Source organism: Lutzomyia longipalpis, chromosome 3, assembly GCF_024334085.1.
Source record: "Lutzomyia longipalpis isolate SR_M1_2022 chromosome 3, ASM2433408v1".
NCBI classification, from domain to species: domain Eukaryota; kingdom Metazoa; phylum Arthropoda; class Insecta; order Diptera; family Psychodidae; genus Lutzomyia; species Lutzomyia longipalpis.
In genome coordinates this window covers 18,941,435-18,960,009 of record NC_074709.1, presented here as the reverse complement: position 1 = coordinate 18,960,009, position 18,575 = coordinate 18,941,435, and the positions used below count along the sequence as shown (strand labels likewise).

Below are 18,575 nucleotides of genomic sequence, written 5' to 3'. Positions count from 1 at the left end.
AATGGATTCAAGATAAAATCATTTCCCTATAAAGAATTGGAGAAGTGATTCTTCAACAGGAAAATATATTCAACTTTTACCCAAATTTTGATCCTCAAGAAATTGTTAAAAAAGATTTGAAAGAAATAAAAGAAAGAACAAAGGAAGAAAGTGAACAAATCATCAGACTCATCTGGAGGCTAAGAATAGAGGTGACGCATGTTTCACCTGCTGAAATAGCATTAATAGCTTAACAATTTCAGCCCTAGCAATGAGTTTTTCTTTATACTTGTTTATCACATTTTCTCACGCTTCCAAATTTATGAGCAAACATTAGCACAATATTTTTTTACAATTTGTCAACAAAAAGAATATTAAATAATTAATTAAACAAGACAAAGGTGTAGACAAATTGTAAATAGTATGTCTTTAGGATGATCAGTGCGATGCGCGCCTAAATTTCCCATGCTTTGTGATCTTGCTGTGACCTTATCAGAGATCTCTCATTCAGCACACTCCGCTTAGTATAATCTCATTCATTTGACAGTGATAAAGGTTTAATTGACTACTCTGTGTGACAATAATGATGAGTTTTACCGTGGAAGTTGCTTAGTGGTATCTATCTGTGTCTTCTTTTTTATTATTTCATTAATTGTATGGTACTACAGAACGTCTTCCCGTATGAAGATAAGGATGCGCCAAGTAGTTCAACTCTCGCAACGTGAAACTGTCGTGAAAAGTGTGTGATTCACAAATGCAAATTGGTAAATATGGAAGATTGTTCGTGGTTTTTTTGTATTTTGTGAAACGCAATAGAGCTTGATCTCTGTTTGCACATCATCTCTGATTTGTATGTTTGTGTGTTTTTAGCAACCACCAGCAATCGCAATGCATGGAATAAAGAGGGTGTGCATCTTTTGCATGCTCACCACACTCCTACCATCCATCCTCATTGTCCTGCCACTGTACTTGAGACACAGCAAGTATGCTGATGTTGTCTACTCACTAGCTGAGTCAGACATTGTGGAGATCAAGGAAGGTATTTCATCGATCTTCTGCGAACAGCACGTCCTTCGTATGAATGCATCCTTCCATGCCGTCCAGCTGTCGCATAGTCCGGAAATCTCCAAGAAACGACGCAAGCACATTCGCCTCAAGAAGTCCATGACACTCCCGGACGATACATTGGAATATTGGGGCTTTTTTCTCCTCAAAGGGGCCACTGTGGCACTCAAAGTGTGCTCCCGCTTCGATGGATCTCGCATTTTGGTTGTGAAGGGCGAGAGGAATCTTAAGACGTGTGGCCTTCAGGTATGTTATTTGCTTGAATTGGCAGTCTTGTGTCGTTTTAAAAAAATCCCCATAATTGGCGGAAAAGCCCGTATAACCAGAATTGCGACCGCGAGATCATTGCACAATGTATACGCATAGTGCTAAAACAAGATTAGGAGTATAAGAGAGTCACTGAAACCGTACTTGAATTTATGAATATTAAGTACAGCGGGATATGCACAGTTTATTTTTTTTTAATTAAATGCACGCGGCAGCTGATAGAGTTCAAAAATCCCATTATTAGTGAATTCCATTTAAATTTATTTGCAAAAATTAATTTAAACAAAAGTGTGAGAAAAACTGCGAGAGAAAATCAATGAAAATACTTCTATATCAAAGAGAGGCTCTTGTAGAATAATTTTTAAGTGAAACTTTGTGTTAAGAACTCAACTTATAGTTGGAAATAAAACTAAAAATAAAATTGATAAAGCAGTAATTAATCAGAAAGTATCTTAACAGCTTTTCTTAACATCTTCGTAATTTTTGATCGTTTTGTAGGTCAAGGGTATAAAGCACTTAACTCGTATCTTAAAGGGCGCCGGTTCGAGTACAATATGAACGAAAAAATTCGCATTGAAGTACACTTACAGATTGATTTAAAAAAAGCTTCAGTTTTTTTAAGTCCTGCACGTGGCTTAACTCTTTCGCGTTTCTTGGATCATACTTGGATCCAAACATGAAATATTTTATTTTCATAATTTTTTATGAATTCAATTGCTTTTCCTAACTAGAAAGTCAATCATAACGCGTCCAGTTATAAGAGTTGGTGTCCCACAACGTATAGAAGTTTGTTTATGCGTTGTAATACTATTTGTGAGCAGTATTAGTAGGCAAAGGTGATTTTTTTTGTGAACTTCAGTAATTTGATGCAAAAAATGGTTATATCTCTGGTTCTATAAGGCCTATAGAAATTTCTTGACTAGTTATGGAAAACTATTGAAATAAGCTATAATCTGACATATGTTTCGATACATTTCAAGGTCACCACTAGAACACAAAATGGCGGATTTTTGTTTCACCAAAACAGTTTTTGGTATTTTTTATCCTGAAGGAATAGTTCTAGAGGTTTCTGATGTTCTAGAAAGTTGTAGAGTTTTGCAAAACCTTTAATTTGATACCAAGTTGAGCAAAATCGGACAAGCAGTTAAGGAGATATGGCTCTTAGAACTTTTCAAATTCAAGAATTTTTCAAACTGCGATATCTACTAAACGGCGACATAGACTTTCTTCATTTTCGGACTGGTGAAAGATATTGAGTCAGGCTACAACATATCAAAATTTAAAAGATTTGCCTAATGGGGATTCGGAGATATTGCCCCTTAAAGTTAGGCAATTTTTTTTTTGATTTTAGCGCCTCTTGCGGATGTTTTTGGAACTTGGAATGTTCTAGACAGTTGTAGGGCTTCTTGAAACCTTTCATTTGATACCAAGATGATCAAAATCGGTGAAGCCGTTCTCGAGTTATATTGAAAAAACACTTTTTGCTTTAGGCCGCCATATTTGCTAAACCGCTTGACCGATTTTCAAGTATGAATAGTCGATGAAAACGTCTCACTGAGCTCTACAACATACTAAAATTTCAGACCTCTAGCTGTAAGGGAAGTGGTTGACAGTATTTCAAAATGGCGGACGGCGGCCATCTTGGATTTTGAAAATGCGAAAAAATGAAATTTTACACCCACATTTCTATAGAAAACTTCAAACCGGAAGTCTCTATCTGTTACCGTTCTCGAGATATAAGGCAAAGTTTAGAGTCCCGGACGGCAGGCCGGCAGGCCGGCCGGATCAAAAATTTTCCACCACCATTTTCGTAATGTGGGATGTCTAAAACGTGCTCATACCAAGTTTGAGCCCGATCTGAGGTGGTCGGAAAATCCGACGATTACAATACTTGGTGTTGGCCACGAAGTGGAACACCAACTAAATATGTACATGTACTTCACGTAGAAGAAATCGAAGAAGACGTTTTTTATGTTTTACGTTGGACTCGAAAGGGTTAATTCATATTTAGAACTATTAATGCTATAAAAGTAAAAATCAGTTTAAATGGATAAAATATCTACATTTTCCAGGACCACAATAAGAACAAACCGAATTTGGCAAACAATTTGGGTACAGTGAGCGTTACATTTGAGACGGTAGCTGAGGAAGTTCACGATGACCAACCTAAATCCGCAAGTTCCGATGAGGAAGCAAAAATTGAAGAAATGGCAAGATTAAAGGCAGCTGCAGAGCAATTCATAAAGAATCATGCCAAATCTTCCCTCGCTGAGACAATCCTAACACTCAAATCAAACCATACTGCGCGAAAGCGACGAGATCTTGTTCTAGATCGTAAAATAAATCACGGTGGAACAGCTCTCAACTACACGGATGAGCCATCGGACTCAGTGTCGAGCTTCGAAAATAGCCTCCTTACCTGCTACGACGGGCAGATTCTGCTTGCACAGAGTTTTCCGCCAAGTTCGCAGTGCCATAATGTGAAATTCCTGGAGAATGGGACGCACATGATAATGCGACATGATGCCACGGCTGATGGGTACTACTACTACATTTTCTACAGCGACAACGATCTCGTGTCCAATGATATCAATGCAATTTTCGATATTCACAAACCCACATTCCAGTATTCACGCAGGGAGGGTTCCCGTGATTGCGTGAACAGCACCACGTGCGTATTTCCCATTCGCTTTTTCTCAGACGAAACGGTCATCGTGGAGGTGCCAACGAGGGATGGGATTGAGCATGAAGACGATGACTACACCACTTTGGTCTCAACCTGCAAACCCCGAATGGCGGTTTATGTGATCTTCCCCATTGCAATTCTTTTCCTTCTCGTTACGTGCTCATTTATGTAGCCAACTGCTTCCTGTTTCCATATATATTGTTATATTTTTTCCCATTTTATTGTGAACAATGCTTACAAATTTATCTGTTATATAAACGTTTTTTTATTTAAAAATTGGAAAATTATTGACTGTTTCTTTGTTGATCAACAATTGAAAAATAAATATTTTTAAGAGGATGTAAAAAATTACAATTTGCAAAATTCTGTAAATTCAGTGATCGTCCTTTGAAGGTTTAATTTTGACACAAAGGATAATGAAGACAAAAAAAAAACAATTTTAGTTCTGGAGGTTCAACAGAGCTAGGACAACTCACCGGAGGAAGGAGGTACTGCTCAGTCAGCGGTAAACTTGCCGCAAGAAGGAGATACTGCTCAGTCAGCGGAAAATATTCCATATGATGAAGATACTGACCAGGGATAAGAAAATATTTCGCCAGGATGTCTCATCCTAAAGAGTGAAGACCAGAGCCTAAGTTGACCCCTTCACTCAAACGGTCACACGAGAGGGCAACATTCAAGAATGATGAAGGAAAACAGCCACGGATCACCGTAGGGAGAAAGGGAATGGAATGAGCCATACTTATCGGGAAATGGCTACGGCATTACAGAAAGCTCAGACACACCCCCAGAACACACTGCCACATACAGAGATGTCGTGACTAGGCAGAGCATTCCTCAATCTCAACAAGGCCAGACGAGGAGCAAGAGAATTTCTATGGAAGCAATAGAGTAGAGGCCCATCGAATTAACCTAGAAGATTTTGATGAGCTACGTAGGAAATCGACCATAAATCGTGCATTACTGAACGAGGCGAGGGCATGCCAGGAAATGGCAAAAGAAGATAAAGAGATGGTTGAGTTTCTGCTTAGGTCGTTTTTTGTTTTTTTTTTTACCAAAACTCTAAGAAATAGATGGAAAAGATTATTCCCCAAATGGAAACCTCAGAGAAAATTCCCGATGTTGTTTTGTCTCCTTTCATCTCGCTGAAAGATTTTTGATGAAAGATACAAAATTTAATATCTTATAAGATCTTAAATCTTATCTATGTATTTTTGATAGATTTTTTTTAAATCCGATAATCTAAATCGACCAGCGCACCTGAAAGGGTTAGAAGAATTCATCTATATTTGAGTTAATATTATTTATTCCATTTGAAAGAGAGAAAAACAAAGTTTTTTTTTTGGGTGAGCTTACAAAATTCTCGGGCATATCCTGCCCGTCGGCAATATCAGCGAGGAATCAATATTTGATTAGTTAGAATCTATTCTGTTCGTTTTCTCGCATTTTCAGGCACAAATTGCATTTTTTTCTGTACGAAGCAGGCAGCCAAAGAAAAAATGATTTTATTTGTACAATGTCCAGAGGAAAAAAAATGTGTTTGAATTATTGCTATCCTCAAACATCCCATCACTTTTTGAATGACGAAGGGTGAGCATTCTTTCTTTGGGGGCTATTTAATTGCTTCGTCCTGAAAACATTGCAATAAATCAAATAAATGTCCGTATAATGAAATGATTGTTTTGCCAAAGGGGTTAAAAAACTCGAAAACATTTTTTTTAAATGAGGAATTGAATGAATCGAATTGTACCTGAATACAGAGCTAAAATGCAAATATTATGAGAAATTCTTTCATGAAAATGTTTTTGAGGGCTTTGTGAAATTTTCCTCCCGGCAAATTGTTTAAAAATTTATTTGTCAATTTATTTCCTGCAGCCCCTGCAGGTCAGTATGTACAACAAACATTGCATTTTTTAGGAATTCAGTGAGATAGAAGAACAACAACAAAATGTCTTTGAACGTTTTTTTTTCGTCTTAAATCTCCAGAGAGATGTCCTTAAAGCGGTCAATCTTCAAAGGTCCACGATGTGGTTCCTTTTATCTCCCTTCTCAATGGGAAGATGCATCAAAATCACACAGAGAATTACTTCCAGCTTCCGAATTTTATTCACCCCCGAAGGATTATGACACATTCAAACAATTGCCCTCGTTTGATTTTTTGTGGCAAAAAAATTCCTTTTTTTTTCACGAAAAACGGCAGGAATTGAAATCTTTTGTTGAGCGCGACAATGACAAAAAACGATGGTCGCATCTGTCGATGGCTTTTCACGCGTTCCCCGGGTTTTTCTTTTCATTGGCCAGTCGATCATCTGCCAATAAAAAAGCACTAATCTGCGTGATTACCAGTTGGAAGGACTCATCGAATTGTCGCGTGTCTCCATGAGGATGCGATGAGACTTGCTCCTAAAAAAGCAAAAAAAGAAAAATTCAAAAAATAATGGCGCGAAAAATACGCTTCCGTATCATTTTCACGCCACGTGCACCCAATTTGGGGGTGATGTGGTTGTTTTTGTGGGCTGGAAGAGCAACAGATTTCTCATGGGTGGCACGTGCCCAGGACACACGCTCAAGTGGGTGGTGTGAAGACTCTATTAAGGAGGTGATTACTTGATTGGCCGCACGTGCTACCAGGACACTGATCTACTTGGAGGCACTTCACACGCGATATGCAAACACCAAACACACTCACTACTGGAAAATTATATAAAAGGACTCATCTTCTAACCAGCACGCTGCTGTGGGATTTTATTAGTTTGCTTTGAAATCTAATTAAGTACAAATGAAGCATTTCACGGTGACCCTTCGCATTGCCTCAAGCAATCAGATGCATGAAATTCAGTTCAATAGGAGTGTTTGCATTGAAATTCGATACAGCACAAGGAAGAGTAGGGAAACAAGGTGAAGAGGGTCAGGAAACAGGAACAGGATTACACGGAAAATTCAACTTTATTTTTCTATGCTTCTCAAGCCAAAGGGATTTTTTGAAAATTCTTATTAAAACTTTTTATTTAGTGAAAAAGAAAGTGATTTTGGAGCAATTTCTGCAATGTAATGGTTTTGAATTTCAAGAATTTACTTTTCTTGAATAAAAAACAATAGTGACGTCATTGTTTATATTTTTGGGCAATCTGGCAACTTTTCCCAAACTTTTCTTAAATGATCCCAGACAGTGGAAAATGGAAAAGTCTGACAATTTCTTTTTTAATTGCTTTACTTAAAAATGGCGATTAAGATATTCCGGATTTTTCTTTGAATAGAGATTTTTCCATAAAGAAATGAATAAACTCCTTTTGCATTTGTTATTCACATAACAGATCGACAGATTTGTTTTCGCTATACATTTGTCCTATAAAACGTTCCTTATAGACAAGTGACGAAATCTAAGGGAATTTAGTTGGTTTTCTAATTATTTTTAATCTCTTAAAAACCATAAGAGGATAATAATAATTTTTGGGTAGCTCATAAGTTTGCAAAAAATCCAATTTTTAAATTTTTGGTTTTTCGTCCTGCCAGGTCCTGTGAGTTCTTGGAGATGTTTTTTGTGATTTCAAAATGTTCAGGACCATAGAGGCATAGTTCTGTATCATAGGTTTTGGCTCAATAAATAAAAATTAACTAACCAAAATTAAGCAGTTTCAAAAACTGCTTATAAGTAGATGCATCCCTAAATAAAAAAAATCTATTTTAGGAAATTTAATCCAAAAATCCTTAGTTTTGTTGCACAATAAAAAAGAACTTGTCCGAAAGATCCAAGACTGAAATTATTCAAATTAAAAGAACTTTGAGGAAAATTCTGAAAGAGGGATTTTCTAAGCAAAATCGGTCAAATCATGCTGAAATTTTCACCAAATCTTCTCAGAGTTAAGAATTTTTCCTTGTAGGGTTGATTCCCACTTGGTTTACAGAGAGTTTAAGATTTTTTTTTTGAATGTAGAGATAACTGAGAAATGTTACAATAAAAATAATCTCTGTAAGCACTTTTTGTTCCTTTTCAATAAAGAATATCTGGTCACCGGGAGATCACAGCACAGCTAAGAAGGGAACATCCCTCTGTGGTGGATGGTGTTAAAATCCATCAAGGAAGATCCTTTCGTTGAACCTTTTTGGCCGCACACATCGTTCTCGGGGACAATGGTGACCAAATTGCACGACGAACTGCAATAGTGCGACAATGGATTTATTCCACCGATTGGTTTAATGCCCTAAATGGGTGCTGCATTGTCCTCCTCCCTCTGTCATCCCCCTCCCAATGAGGTGTTTAGCGAACAAGAAAACTCTGCGTGATATTTACATATGGGAATAATAAATTCCTTTTCCAACCCCTCAATACCCAAGATGTTATCGGGAGATTTACAATCTTTCTGATGATTAATTGAAATTTTATGAGAGTGCTTTGCAAGTGAATCTTGTCGATATTACATATAGATATTAGATTTAGCGAGAGGAGAGCGGAAAAAAAATCTCATCATATGAGCAGCTGGTGCACGAATGGTTTGGGTTAGAATTTTCGAAGAGTTGGATGGAACAATCTCTCGTTTGAGGGTACTTGAAGAATAAAATTCACAAAAGAATAACATGCGAGAATCAAAACATTCTTTTCGAGTGTTTAGATAAAAAAAAAAGTTGCACATTCCTCATAATATGAGACCAGATGCAAGTTTGTGGGTTTCAGGGCATTGTCAGGTCAATGTCAGGCACTCACTGTGAAGCTTCTATATTCGCGGTGGGTTTTTGAGATTAGATTATAGTGAATGAGAACAAAGAGAGGATGTATTTGAACCCTCTCAAAAATTCCACCCTGCTTCATCGGGATCAGGGGGATGCCCAACCCCGAGAAATCAGTACTTTTAGTGAGGCAGCAGGTTCTTCCGATCAAAATAAGGGATCAGTTTGCACAATTCCACTTGCAATCGAAAGTACATTTAATTAGCTCTCGGTTGATCCCTTCTCATCATCGAAATAACATTATTAATATAAAAAAAGTTAAAGTGTTTCTCGGGAATCGGTCGAGATTGAGCGAGATTCGAGAATTCCTCATACATTTTGGTCAACAAAAAGTGACTTTTCTTCACTGAAAATGAGGTTAAACCATCCCCTTGATCGGGATATAGAATATCAAAAAGAATCAGAGAAATTTTTTTTTCACTTTTATCCATTCCCCAAAAATGCATTGGAAATTTGATCCGTTTGAGGTCCACGCGTGATTGGAATGCATGTGGGATTTGCTGATTTATCATCATGCTTTCACATCCCACAGCATAAACCCCCCATAAATTATAGCCAAGCGGTGTATTATACCCAAAAAAGACCCGGAAGCGACAGAATTTCAAGAGAGATTTGCATTCTAATGCGCCTTTCACCCATGATGATCCGTCTCTACACAAATAAATTTCATCCCCTAAAGGTAAATAACTCGGCGCGGGTCTTTTCCTCATTTGGGTGATTTTTCCCAATTTCTGAAATTACCAGAAATTTCACACTCCTAACTAACCATATCAAACATTTTCATTCCCAACTCACCCAAAAATTGGGCGCACACATAAACCCTCAATTGACTGACAAATCCCTCGCTAAATATGAAGAATAAACAACCAATTTTTGGCTGTGCTGTTTGCCACAGTCCCGATGAATTTTTGGGAGATGAAATTTTTGGACAAATGTTATTTTAAAGGGGTCCTCTTATGTAGCTTTTTGAGTTTTCAACTTTTCCATTGATCCCAAGGAAAACACTCAAGCAGTGACTTTTAAAACATTAAATTGCAATTTAGGTTGTTCCTCTACCTATACCCAAATGGCCCAAATGTTAAATCTACTGCTGAATTTTCGGACACACGCACAAAAAACTCTCCAACCCTCGTCTTGTGTAATTGAGATTCGTGTTAAATGTTTCCACCACAGCTGGTAAATAATTTCCTATAGCCGTCCTCAGTCAACCATGCAGAACGACCAACAATTTGGCGCGCATTTTGAGGAAAAGGCCGCACGCAGTGAAACTCTGATTTACTTGTAGCTTCTCAAAGGCGCTCCTTTCCCTCAATTTACATTTCTCTGGAAAAAATAATTAAAATTATGCTTGAAATGAGAGACCATGGTAAATGCAGAATTTTGCGGTAAATGTGTTTTGCTGCACAAGCCCTATGCGTCCCTCGACGTCATCGTACACACATAAAAAAAAACTCACCCCCTTTAGGGCTAATCTCGACAAAGTCTATAATAATTTTTAACTCTCACTCTCTTCTGTAATAAATTTTCAATTCATACACTCATTTATTATTCACGATCGTATTTCAGACTTGTAAAAAATAAAAGAGTGCGGAGGGAAGATTACAAATCAAACAACACGTAAAAGTGTCGGACGTTCCCCCTTCCATCCCTTTAATGTATTTTTTTTATATAACATTTTATTTATTTTTTACATTATTTTTAGATTTTCTTTTGTAATTTTCGTGGGCCTGGGGTGCAGTGGATAGAGCGCTTGATTGCGCATCCAAAGGTCGCCGGTTCGAATACAGAACCCGGCAACGCGCCCCATCCGCCAACGTGCAATTAGATCACGTTGACCGGTTGGATCAGGAGATTGATACACTCCTATCCGTAAAATGGCCCACACGTGGTAGTATCTAGCAAGGCCGCCCACTACTTCTCCGCAAGGAGAACAACAACATCATATAGGGTGGCCGGCCCTGTTCCTATATGGGACGTAGCGCCAAAATATTTATTTTTTGTAATTTTCACAAAGTCTAAAAAATCGTCTAGAAATAGAAAGTCAATTTTTAGCCAAAATTGTTCAAATTTCGTATAAAAAGTTCTAAATATCGCTCAAATAAAACTATTCGATTTTTGTGCAAAACGAAAACTTTTCTTATGCATTTTTTAAAAAAGAAAAATCCGGGTTTACTAAATATTTTACAAACGACCAATCAAGGTTTATAATTAAAAAAAAGTTTTTGTATATTTTTGTGTTTTTTAACCAATTTCTATTTGCAAAAGAACTTATTAATTATTAAAAGAAATTAAATTTTAAGGTAGAAAAGGAATTTATTTATTTCTGTATAGTAAAACACATCATTCGATGACAAATCTATAGAATCAAACAAAAATGAGAATTTAATAATCATACCTCTTTTTAGCTGTGATTCTTTCGAAGAAAAGAATAGCACAACTTCTGTGTACCCCTAAAATGCAATGTTGTCCGATCGGGCTCAAACTTGGTATGAGCACGAATTAGGGTCCCTACATTCTAAAAAACGTATGCTCCAAAAAAATTTTCCGTCCGGCCGTCCGTGGTATAACGCTTAATTGCAAGAGAACGGTGATAGATAGAGACTTGCGGTCAACGGCAAAGTTTAAATGTTGAGCGGAAGACATCCGATTATGAGGTCAAATCCACCCCCCCAACCCCCCGTCCGCCATTTTGAAGCACCCCTAAATTTTGTTTTGACTATATCTCAGCCCCTATTATAGCTAGAGGTTTGAAATTTTGATATGTTGTAGGGGCCATCAAGACCTTTCCAACGATACCTCATTTTTGAAAATCGGCCAAGCCGTTTAGCCAATATGGCCGCCACAATTTTTCATCGAAAATAGGCCATAACTCTAGAACGGCTTGACCGATTTTAATCAACTTGGGCTCAAATGAAAGATATTAATGAGCCCTACAACTCTCTAGAACATCCGAAGTTTCAAAAGTGACCGCTAGGGGGCCGAAAATCAAAAACAAAATTTTCGATGATTTCAAACTCGAATATTTCGAGAACTAGATCATAAGTATTGATTAAATTTCAGTATGTTATAGCTTATGTCAAGACCTTTGCAACGATAGGTCATTCAAAAAAATCTGTCGAGCCGTTTAGGAGATATGGACAATTGAAATTTAATATAACATTATGTCTATAAGTAAGTAAAATGTCTAATCAGGACTTTTGCATCATTGAAGATAGCCCCCCAGATAAATTCTTGGTGTCTTCACTTGAAAAAATTTGATAAAAAAGGGATGATTTTTCGCCAATTGATCGGAATTTGCCTTGGAGATGATCTCTCCCCACATTTCGCATCCGACAATGAGTCTACATCACCCGCTCTGAGTACCAACCAGAGAAGTTGCGTCGGTGGATTGCAATGGATATCACGGCGCAGGCTATGTCGAGTACACCATGTTTTCAAGGATGTGGCATCCCACCCTGTGAACACTTGGGAGCCCTTGGAGAAAACTGTTTCAGAAGTCATTGAGTTGAGACGCATCCTTCTTTGATTTTTCTCAAAAATTAAGAAAGCTCAAGATGCCAAAGTGCACATTCTGCAAGAAGGATGTATCGGATGAGCTGCAACATCCAGGGCCAAGAGTTTCAGTGTTCCTCAAGGATATGATGAAGATTTACAATGGTGGTGGGCTGTGCAGGAAATGCTATGAACAAGGCCAGAAGTTGGATAACCCGTGCCAGGAGAAGAAGAGTGGACAAGTACAGGAAAAATCTTCGAATGCTCCTCCACAGGGGGCAAAAGAAACCCTGGAGGAGCTTGGAGACACGCTGATAGTTTATAGAGGCTCTCTTGCATCCCTGTCAAGTCAGACTTCCCAGATATCCAGCCAGGAACAATTGCTTCCATCTCAATTGGCTTCACATCCGGAAATGGGAGCTGTTCCGGATTGGCCATCAAGTGATTCCTTAGAAGCAGCCCCACCTGCCAGACTTCGTGATAGATCATCGGAGAGTGATAGATCATCGAACTCTTCTTCTTCTTCTTCCCTTGAACAGGAAGCATCTCATCGGGAGGTTGTTGTGCAAATTGAGCAGCAACCACATGGAGAAAAGAGGCCATCCGAAACTCCCCAAGAGAGTCTCATGGCAGCCCCGAGGCCCAAGAATCCTCGTCTAAGGGAGACACTAAATGATACAGCCGCCAGGAATCTTGTTCAGAATATGCAAGCAACTATGAATGAGGCAGGATTTAATCCAAATAACCGACCAAGGTATTTCTGTGAATATTGGCCGAGGGATCTCAAAGGGCTGTGTATTAATCTCTTTTTTTTTCCTGCCCTTCAAATCAAGGTAAACTCTGTACATTGTTCAGAGAAACATGTTCGTGAACATTTGTTCCAAATGGTGGTGCAAACTCTGGGGAAGGATGACTCGCGCCACGAATCACAGCCAATGCGCGAGTTAGCCTTCCCCAAGAGTTTGGCACCACCAAATCTTTATCAAACACACTTAGACTGACGTCTGAAGGAAGAATCACAGCCCGTAAGTGAAACTTACCATGTACATTCCTTTTTCTGCTTAATCTATGCTTCTATATATATATATTTTACCGTTATATTTGACTTTGCATTTATATTTATATACGTTATATATAAGGCGCCCCGCTTCGAGGGGCGCCAGAAGGTTACTGTCTTAATTTGCATTTATATTTACAGTCGTGCTCTCGTGGTAGGACCGTCGTCAAAATGACTTCTCCGCGGTAAAACGGCTTCAGAATGAAGTATTTTGCCTTCGCTGTGGGACAATTAGTACTATTGGAAAGGTAGGATACTAATTGTCCCACTGCGAAGGCAAAATTCCTCATTCTGAAGCCGTTTTACCGCGGAGAAGTCATTTTGACGACGGTCCTACCACGAGAGCACGACTGTATATACTTTATATACGTTATATATTTCCACTGGGATCTGTTGGGAAAAGTCGGCAAGATTTGCCAAAGAATCAAAGCAATGACGCCATAACTGTGATTTTTGCTTATTTTTTATTTCTTGAAGCATTTATGCTTATAGCTTACGCTTCAGTGATATATTTTTGACGAAATTTTAATTATTTCAAGTTCAAATAATTAGGATATAATTAAAGATATTTTACTCAAAAGGTAATAATTCATCAAATTCGTTAAAAAAAAAGATTTTTAAAACAAAATAGATTGATTCAATTGGCAACAAGCGAAAGGGTTTCACCCAGTTCTACATCGGAAATATCATATACGAAAAGAATATAATTGAGCTACGCTTGATCAGAGATGTGGAAGCCCAGTGCACCCCAGCCAAAGAATCAAAATACGAATAATTCAGAGTTGACACCTCAGGGGGTCTCCTCCATTATTATAACTATTATTATTATTTCTATGAATTGTAACCCTCTTTTGCGCGCACAAAATCCATTCAACATTCCCCGGGCGAAGGACCCTATGCATTTCCATCGGGTACTCTCTGTGTGCTAAAGAGTGCCGGTCTGGGGTATGGCGGGTGCTTTTTCGAAAAAAAAGAATGGGGTGAGTACACAAGACAATGGACGCGATTTCACGTCACCTGCCAACCATTATAAGTGCACGCCGGATAGTTGGCTTGCAACAGCAAAAGCACCCCCAAATTGTTGTGATTCTCCGTTGTGTGCGGGGTGATGTTGAAAATGCGAATGGGGTGGAGTGTGCAACTGATTTACCCGAAGGATTTTTCTCAATTGGATTCTGACTTTAACGGCCATTTAATTTTTCCATTGAGATGCTCAAAAGAAAAACAAGTAGCTTATTTAACAAATCATGCTTTATTTTCACAGAAGAAGAAAACGATTTTACACATAAATCTTTTATTATTTTTAACAAGAATGCATTTTCTAGATTTTTATATTTATTTTTCTTTTTTCTCTGAATTAAGTAAATATTACAAAATAGTAATTTTAATATTATTTTTATTTGGAAATTTATATTCTTTTATTTATTTATTTTTGTGAAAATATCTTAGAGCACTTTCTAAGGCAATCTTACATCTATTAATGCAAAAGAATGACTAGAATTGGTTTTATTGAACTTAAAATTATATTGCTGATCTACATCTTCAATTTTGTTTACATTTATCAAAGGGCAAAAATTATAAAACGTTATATATCCATACTCTTATAATACTCGCGTTTAAATAAACCAATGAGAGGTAATGAATGAGGCTTTGTCTGGATTCACAGATTAGAACAGAAAATTAATTATTCATTTACAATTTTTTTTGTAAATATGTTTTGAATTATGTTCTATTTTAAGATGAAGATTTCATATAAAATTAATTAAAAAAGAGTATAAATTTTTGCCCTTTAATAACCACCATGATTTGCTTTGAAGTTTCTTATATATTTCAGTGGAAATTATTTTAAACAATATTTTTTACTAAAATGAATCAGAATCTTTTTTCGATAATTTGCAAGAATGAAATCTTAAATAAAACCCGAAAAGTAGATAAAATTTTACATTTTTGAATTCTTGAAAAACTTTTTTTTTTTTGAAAAATTGTAGATTTGTCTCTATTTTATTTTAGGTTCTACTGTTAAGCAAGTTGAAAATAAGTTTTTTATAATGTTTAATTAGAACTCAATCATGATGCCTAAAGTTAAAACCTCTTCCGATCTGAGATTTAAGCTGAAATGTTTATTTTTTTCATATAAAGGTTTAACTTAAATCACAACTTAAATCCCAGGTCTGAAAGAGCCAGAAAATTTTCTAGTTTCCAAAATTATTATTTTAATGCATTTTTATAATTTTCTAGTGAGAACAAAAAAAAGCTTTAGTACTTGCATTAAAAGTCCATCAATAGACAAAATATTTAATTTAAATCACAACCAATCTTGATTTTTTTTAAATCTTGATAATTATTTTATTTATTTATTTTTACAATTTGATAAGATTTTTTTTTGAAAAATTGAAGAAAACTAAAAAATATCCACTGATATATGTATATTTTTAAGAAAAGAAACCTCCATGGCCTTACCTTTTGCCAATTTTACTTTTTAATTATAAAGCACTTTGTCCTTAAAATCTTTCACAAAATGGTAGTGGTTCTACCATTTGCAAGTCACTACTCTCTCGCCACGGAGGAGTTTGATTGTAAAAACTACTCGATTGATGGTAATTCCTATCCACTGATGTTCCCAAACCCTCCCCAATGTTCGTCATTGGAGGATACGCAGAGCTCTGTTGCAAGTAGTCGTAACTGGGGATCGTTGCATGACTCCTGGCTGCTGTATGAAAGGCATTTCTGAATAAATCGTAATTCTGCTTGGAGAATCCTTGCTCCTGGGGTTGATGGGGATTATTCAGGGAGACACTGTAGTGCTGCATGCTGTGGTAGAAATCCATGGGGGTGAATCCCGGTGCTGATGTTGCAAATGCATGCGGGGAAACATTCCTAATGAAGAGAGCATGGAAGAGTTCCTTTGTGATCCTTTCCCCACTCAGGGTGATACTTTGGAGCTTTTCCAAGTCAAAATTCACAGAGCCCTCATTCTCGAGCACTTGCTCCAGGGAAAAGATGTAATTGTGGGCAAAGCGTAGAGTCTCAATTTTTGTGAGTTTTGTATCTTCGGGGAATGTGGGAAGGGCTAACCGAAGACGCTCCAAGGCTTCATTGAGTGTGTGCATTCTATTTCTCTCCCTATCGTTTGCTTTCATCCTTCGATGCCTTTTTATACGAAGGATCTGCGTGGGGCTGCGTGAACGGGTGACGCGATTCTTTCCAACGGCGTACTTCCTCTTTGGCTTTGCAGTCTGTGCGGAATTTCCCTTCATGGGCGTTGAAGTCCCCAGAACCGGGGCAAAGGATTCCATTTTAATGTCTTGATTTTCAGAGGAAATTTCCACAGGGACTTCCGGGACTCCCGCTAATTCACACCCAGAGTAGTTTAATTGGTATCCTCCGGAGAAATCCGATGATTCGTAGCTCTTCTCGAAGCCACTATCCGTGGACGATACGGATTCATTGAAACCAAAAGATCCGTCATCGAAACCACTGTAGCAGGACATTTCCACATAATCCTCCTTCTCCAGGGAAATTTAAAGAAATCACAAATACACTGCACAAAATAAAGTGAAAATGAAACGCTTTGATAGGGGATGAAATGTAGAGAAAATTCAGGACACACGAAACACCCCAAAGATCGTTACAAACTGCCTCTGCCGGCTCATTTGCACTCCCTTAAATAACCCCCGAGAATGCAACAGAGAAATCAGGGGTTGGTCGAGCGGCTCTTTTGCACCAATCCCTCGTGCAAGATAAGGGTTTGCGCATGACTTCCTCATCGTATTTCCTTCTGTAGGAGGGAAAAATTTCTCTCCCTCGTACCTGCTGTGAGGCACCATCAAGTATACAAATTGTATTTTTGCTAACTCGAGGAAGATCAAAAAGAAAAAAAAATGGGGAATGCTGGAAAAGTGGAAAATGCGGAAAATGTTATTTTAATTTTCTTATGAAGTTAATTTAATTTTAAAATACTATCTTTTTTACGCTTATTAACTTACTCATAAACTTTTCTATAAAAATTCAGAATTGATTAAATTAATAATTTTCGGGGGGAAATTGGAATATTTTACAGAAGATGGAAATCTTAGAAAATTCGGATGTAGTCAGCAGAATTTATTTCCCAGTGACTGTATTTAATTCATATCAGGATTTTTGGAGAATTTTTATTACTTTGAGAAAACTTTCAGAATTTTCCACCTGAGGGAATTTTGCACGAGAGATAAATTTCCAACACAGGATTTTTATTTTTTCTTTAGCTCAAGGATCATTGTTTAAAAAATTCTTAATAATAATTAGTTGGTGTTCCACTTCTTGGTTCACACCAAGTTTTTCTATTCAATTTCAAAAGATTTTTAAAGTTTTTTTTAAAATGAATTTTCCAAAATTTAATTTTAAATAATTTCCGTTTCAGTACCTACGTTAAATCTCATATTACCTATTTAATACTAATTTACCACTAAATTAAAAAAATAAAGGAAAGTCAATCATAACGCGTCCTGTTATGGGTGATGTCTTTATTTTACGTTGTCTAAGATCCTTTTAATGAAAATAAAAATGTTTTTCATGAGTTTTTCCACACGCTCGATATAAAAGAGCAATTATTTCTAAACGTATTAAATATAGAATAATGTGTGCTTTGCATATCCGGGTTAATCATAAAACCTCCCGGTGTTTCTGCGGTAGCAAACACGTGGAAAGCTGTTGATCGCGCAGAAGTCGATTGTGGCGTGAATTGCGGCAATAAAATTGTTGAGACCTATGTATACAGTACCAATGTGACACAGGGGCATCATTCGGAGACCTCCCTCGTCAGTGGCAGCCACTTTGCCAGAGAATTTTTTTCACAAGTCCCCCAAAAAAGTCATTGTAAAATGTGTGAGCCATGGAAGGCAGCAACTTCAGTACGGCAGAGCAACATATGGGAGGAATTCAGTGTTTGTACAATTGTTTTAATATTTAGTGGAGAACATGTTTTATTTGTGAAACACTTGTAAATAGATATTTATATTGACTGATAAGGGCCACTTCAAATATCATATTTGACATATTAAATGGTATATTTTCCATATTAATTTCCCAAGCGGAACGCAATGCTAATTCAATGAATGCAACTTACTCTCGGCTTCCTCACGTGTTGATCAAAAATCCATATAAAAAAAACCAACAGACAGAAATTTTTACATTGACTTTTCTTGCAGAAAAATTGAAGAATGAATAATTTTTTGAGAAAGCTCTTCCCCTCTAAAAAAATATCTCTGATGTACTTTCGCCTCGCTTTTGAGCTCGTTTGATTTTCATCACCATTTCACCCATTAC

At 37.1% G+C, this 18,575-nt stretch overlaps 3 protein-coding genes across 3 annotated transcripts in view; 2 read left to right on the top strand and 1 right to left on the bottom strand.

The window, feature by feature from the left end:
- LOC129792365 (transient receptor potential cation channel subfamily A member 1) overlaps positions 1-18,575 on the top strand; it is a 1,125,827-nt gene that overhangs the window by 27,237 nt on the left and 1,080,015 nt on the right. The window lies entirely within an intron of this gene.
- Positions 499-4,293, top strand: LOC129792428 (uncharacterized). The gene is made up of 3 exons (XM_055831489.1): positions 499-743; positions 850-1,290; positions 3,384-4,293. Exons 2-3 carry the CDS (start codon positions 868-870, stop codon positions 4,167-4,169), a joined length of 1,209 nt encoding a protein of 402 aa, XP_055687464.1. The 5' UTR covers positions 499-743; positions 850-867; the 3' UTR covers positions 4,170-4,293.
- LOC129792287 (basic helix-loop-helix neural transcription factor TAP) lies at positions 15,773-16,762 on the bottom strand. Its single transcript, XM_055831196.1, has one exon. The coding sequence runs from the start codon at positions 16,760-16,762 to the stop codon at positions 15,773-15,775; it is 990 nt and encodes a 329-aa protein (XP_055687171.1).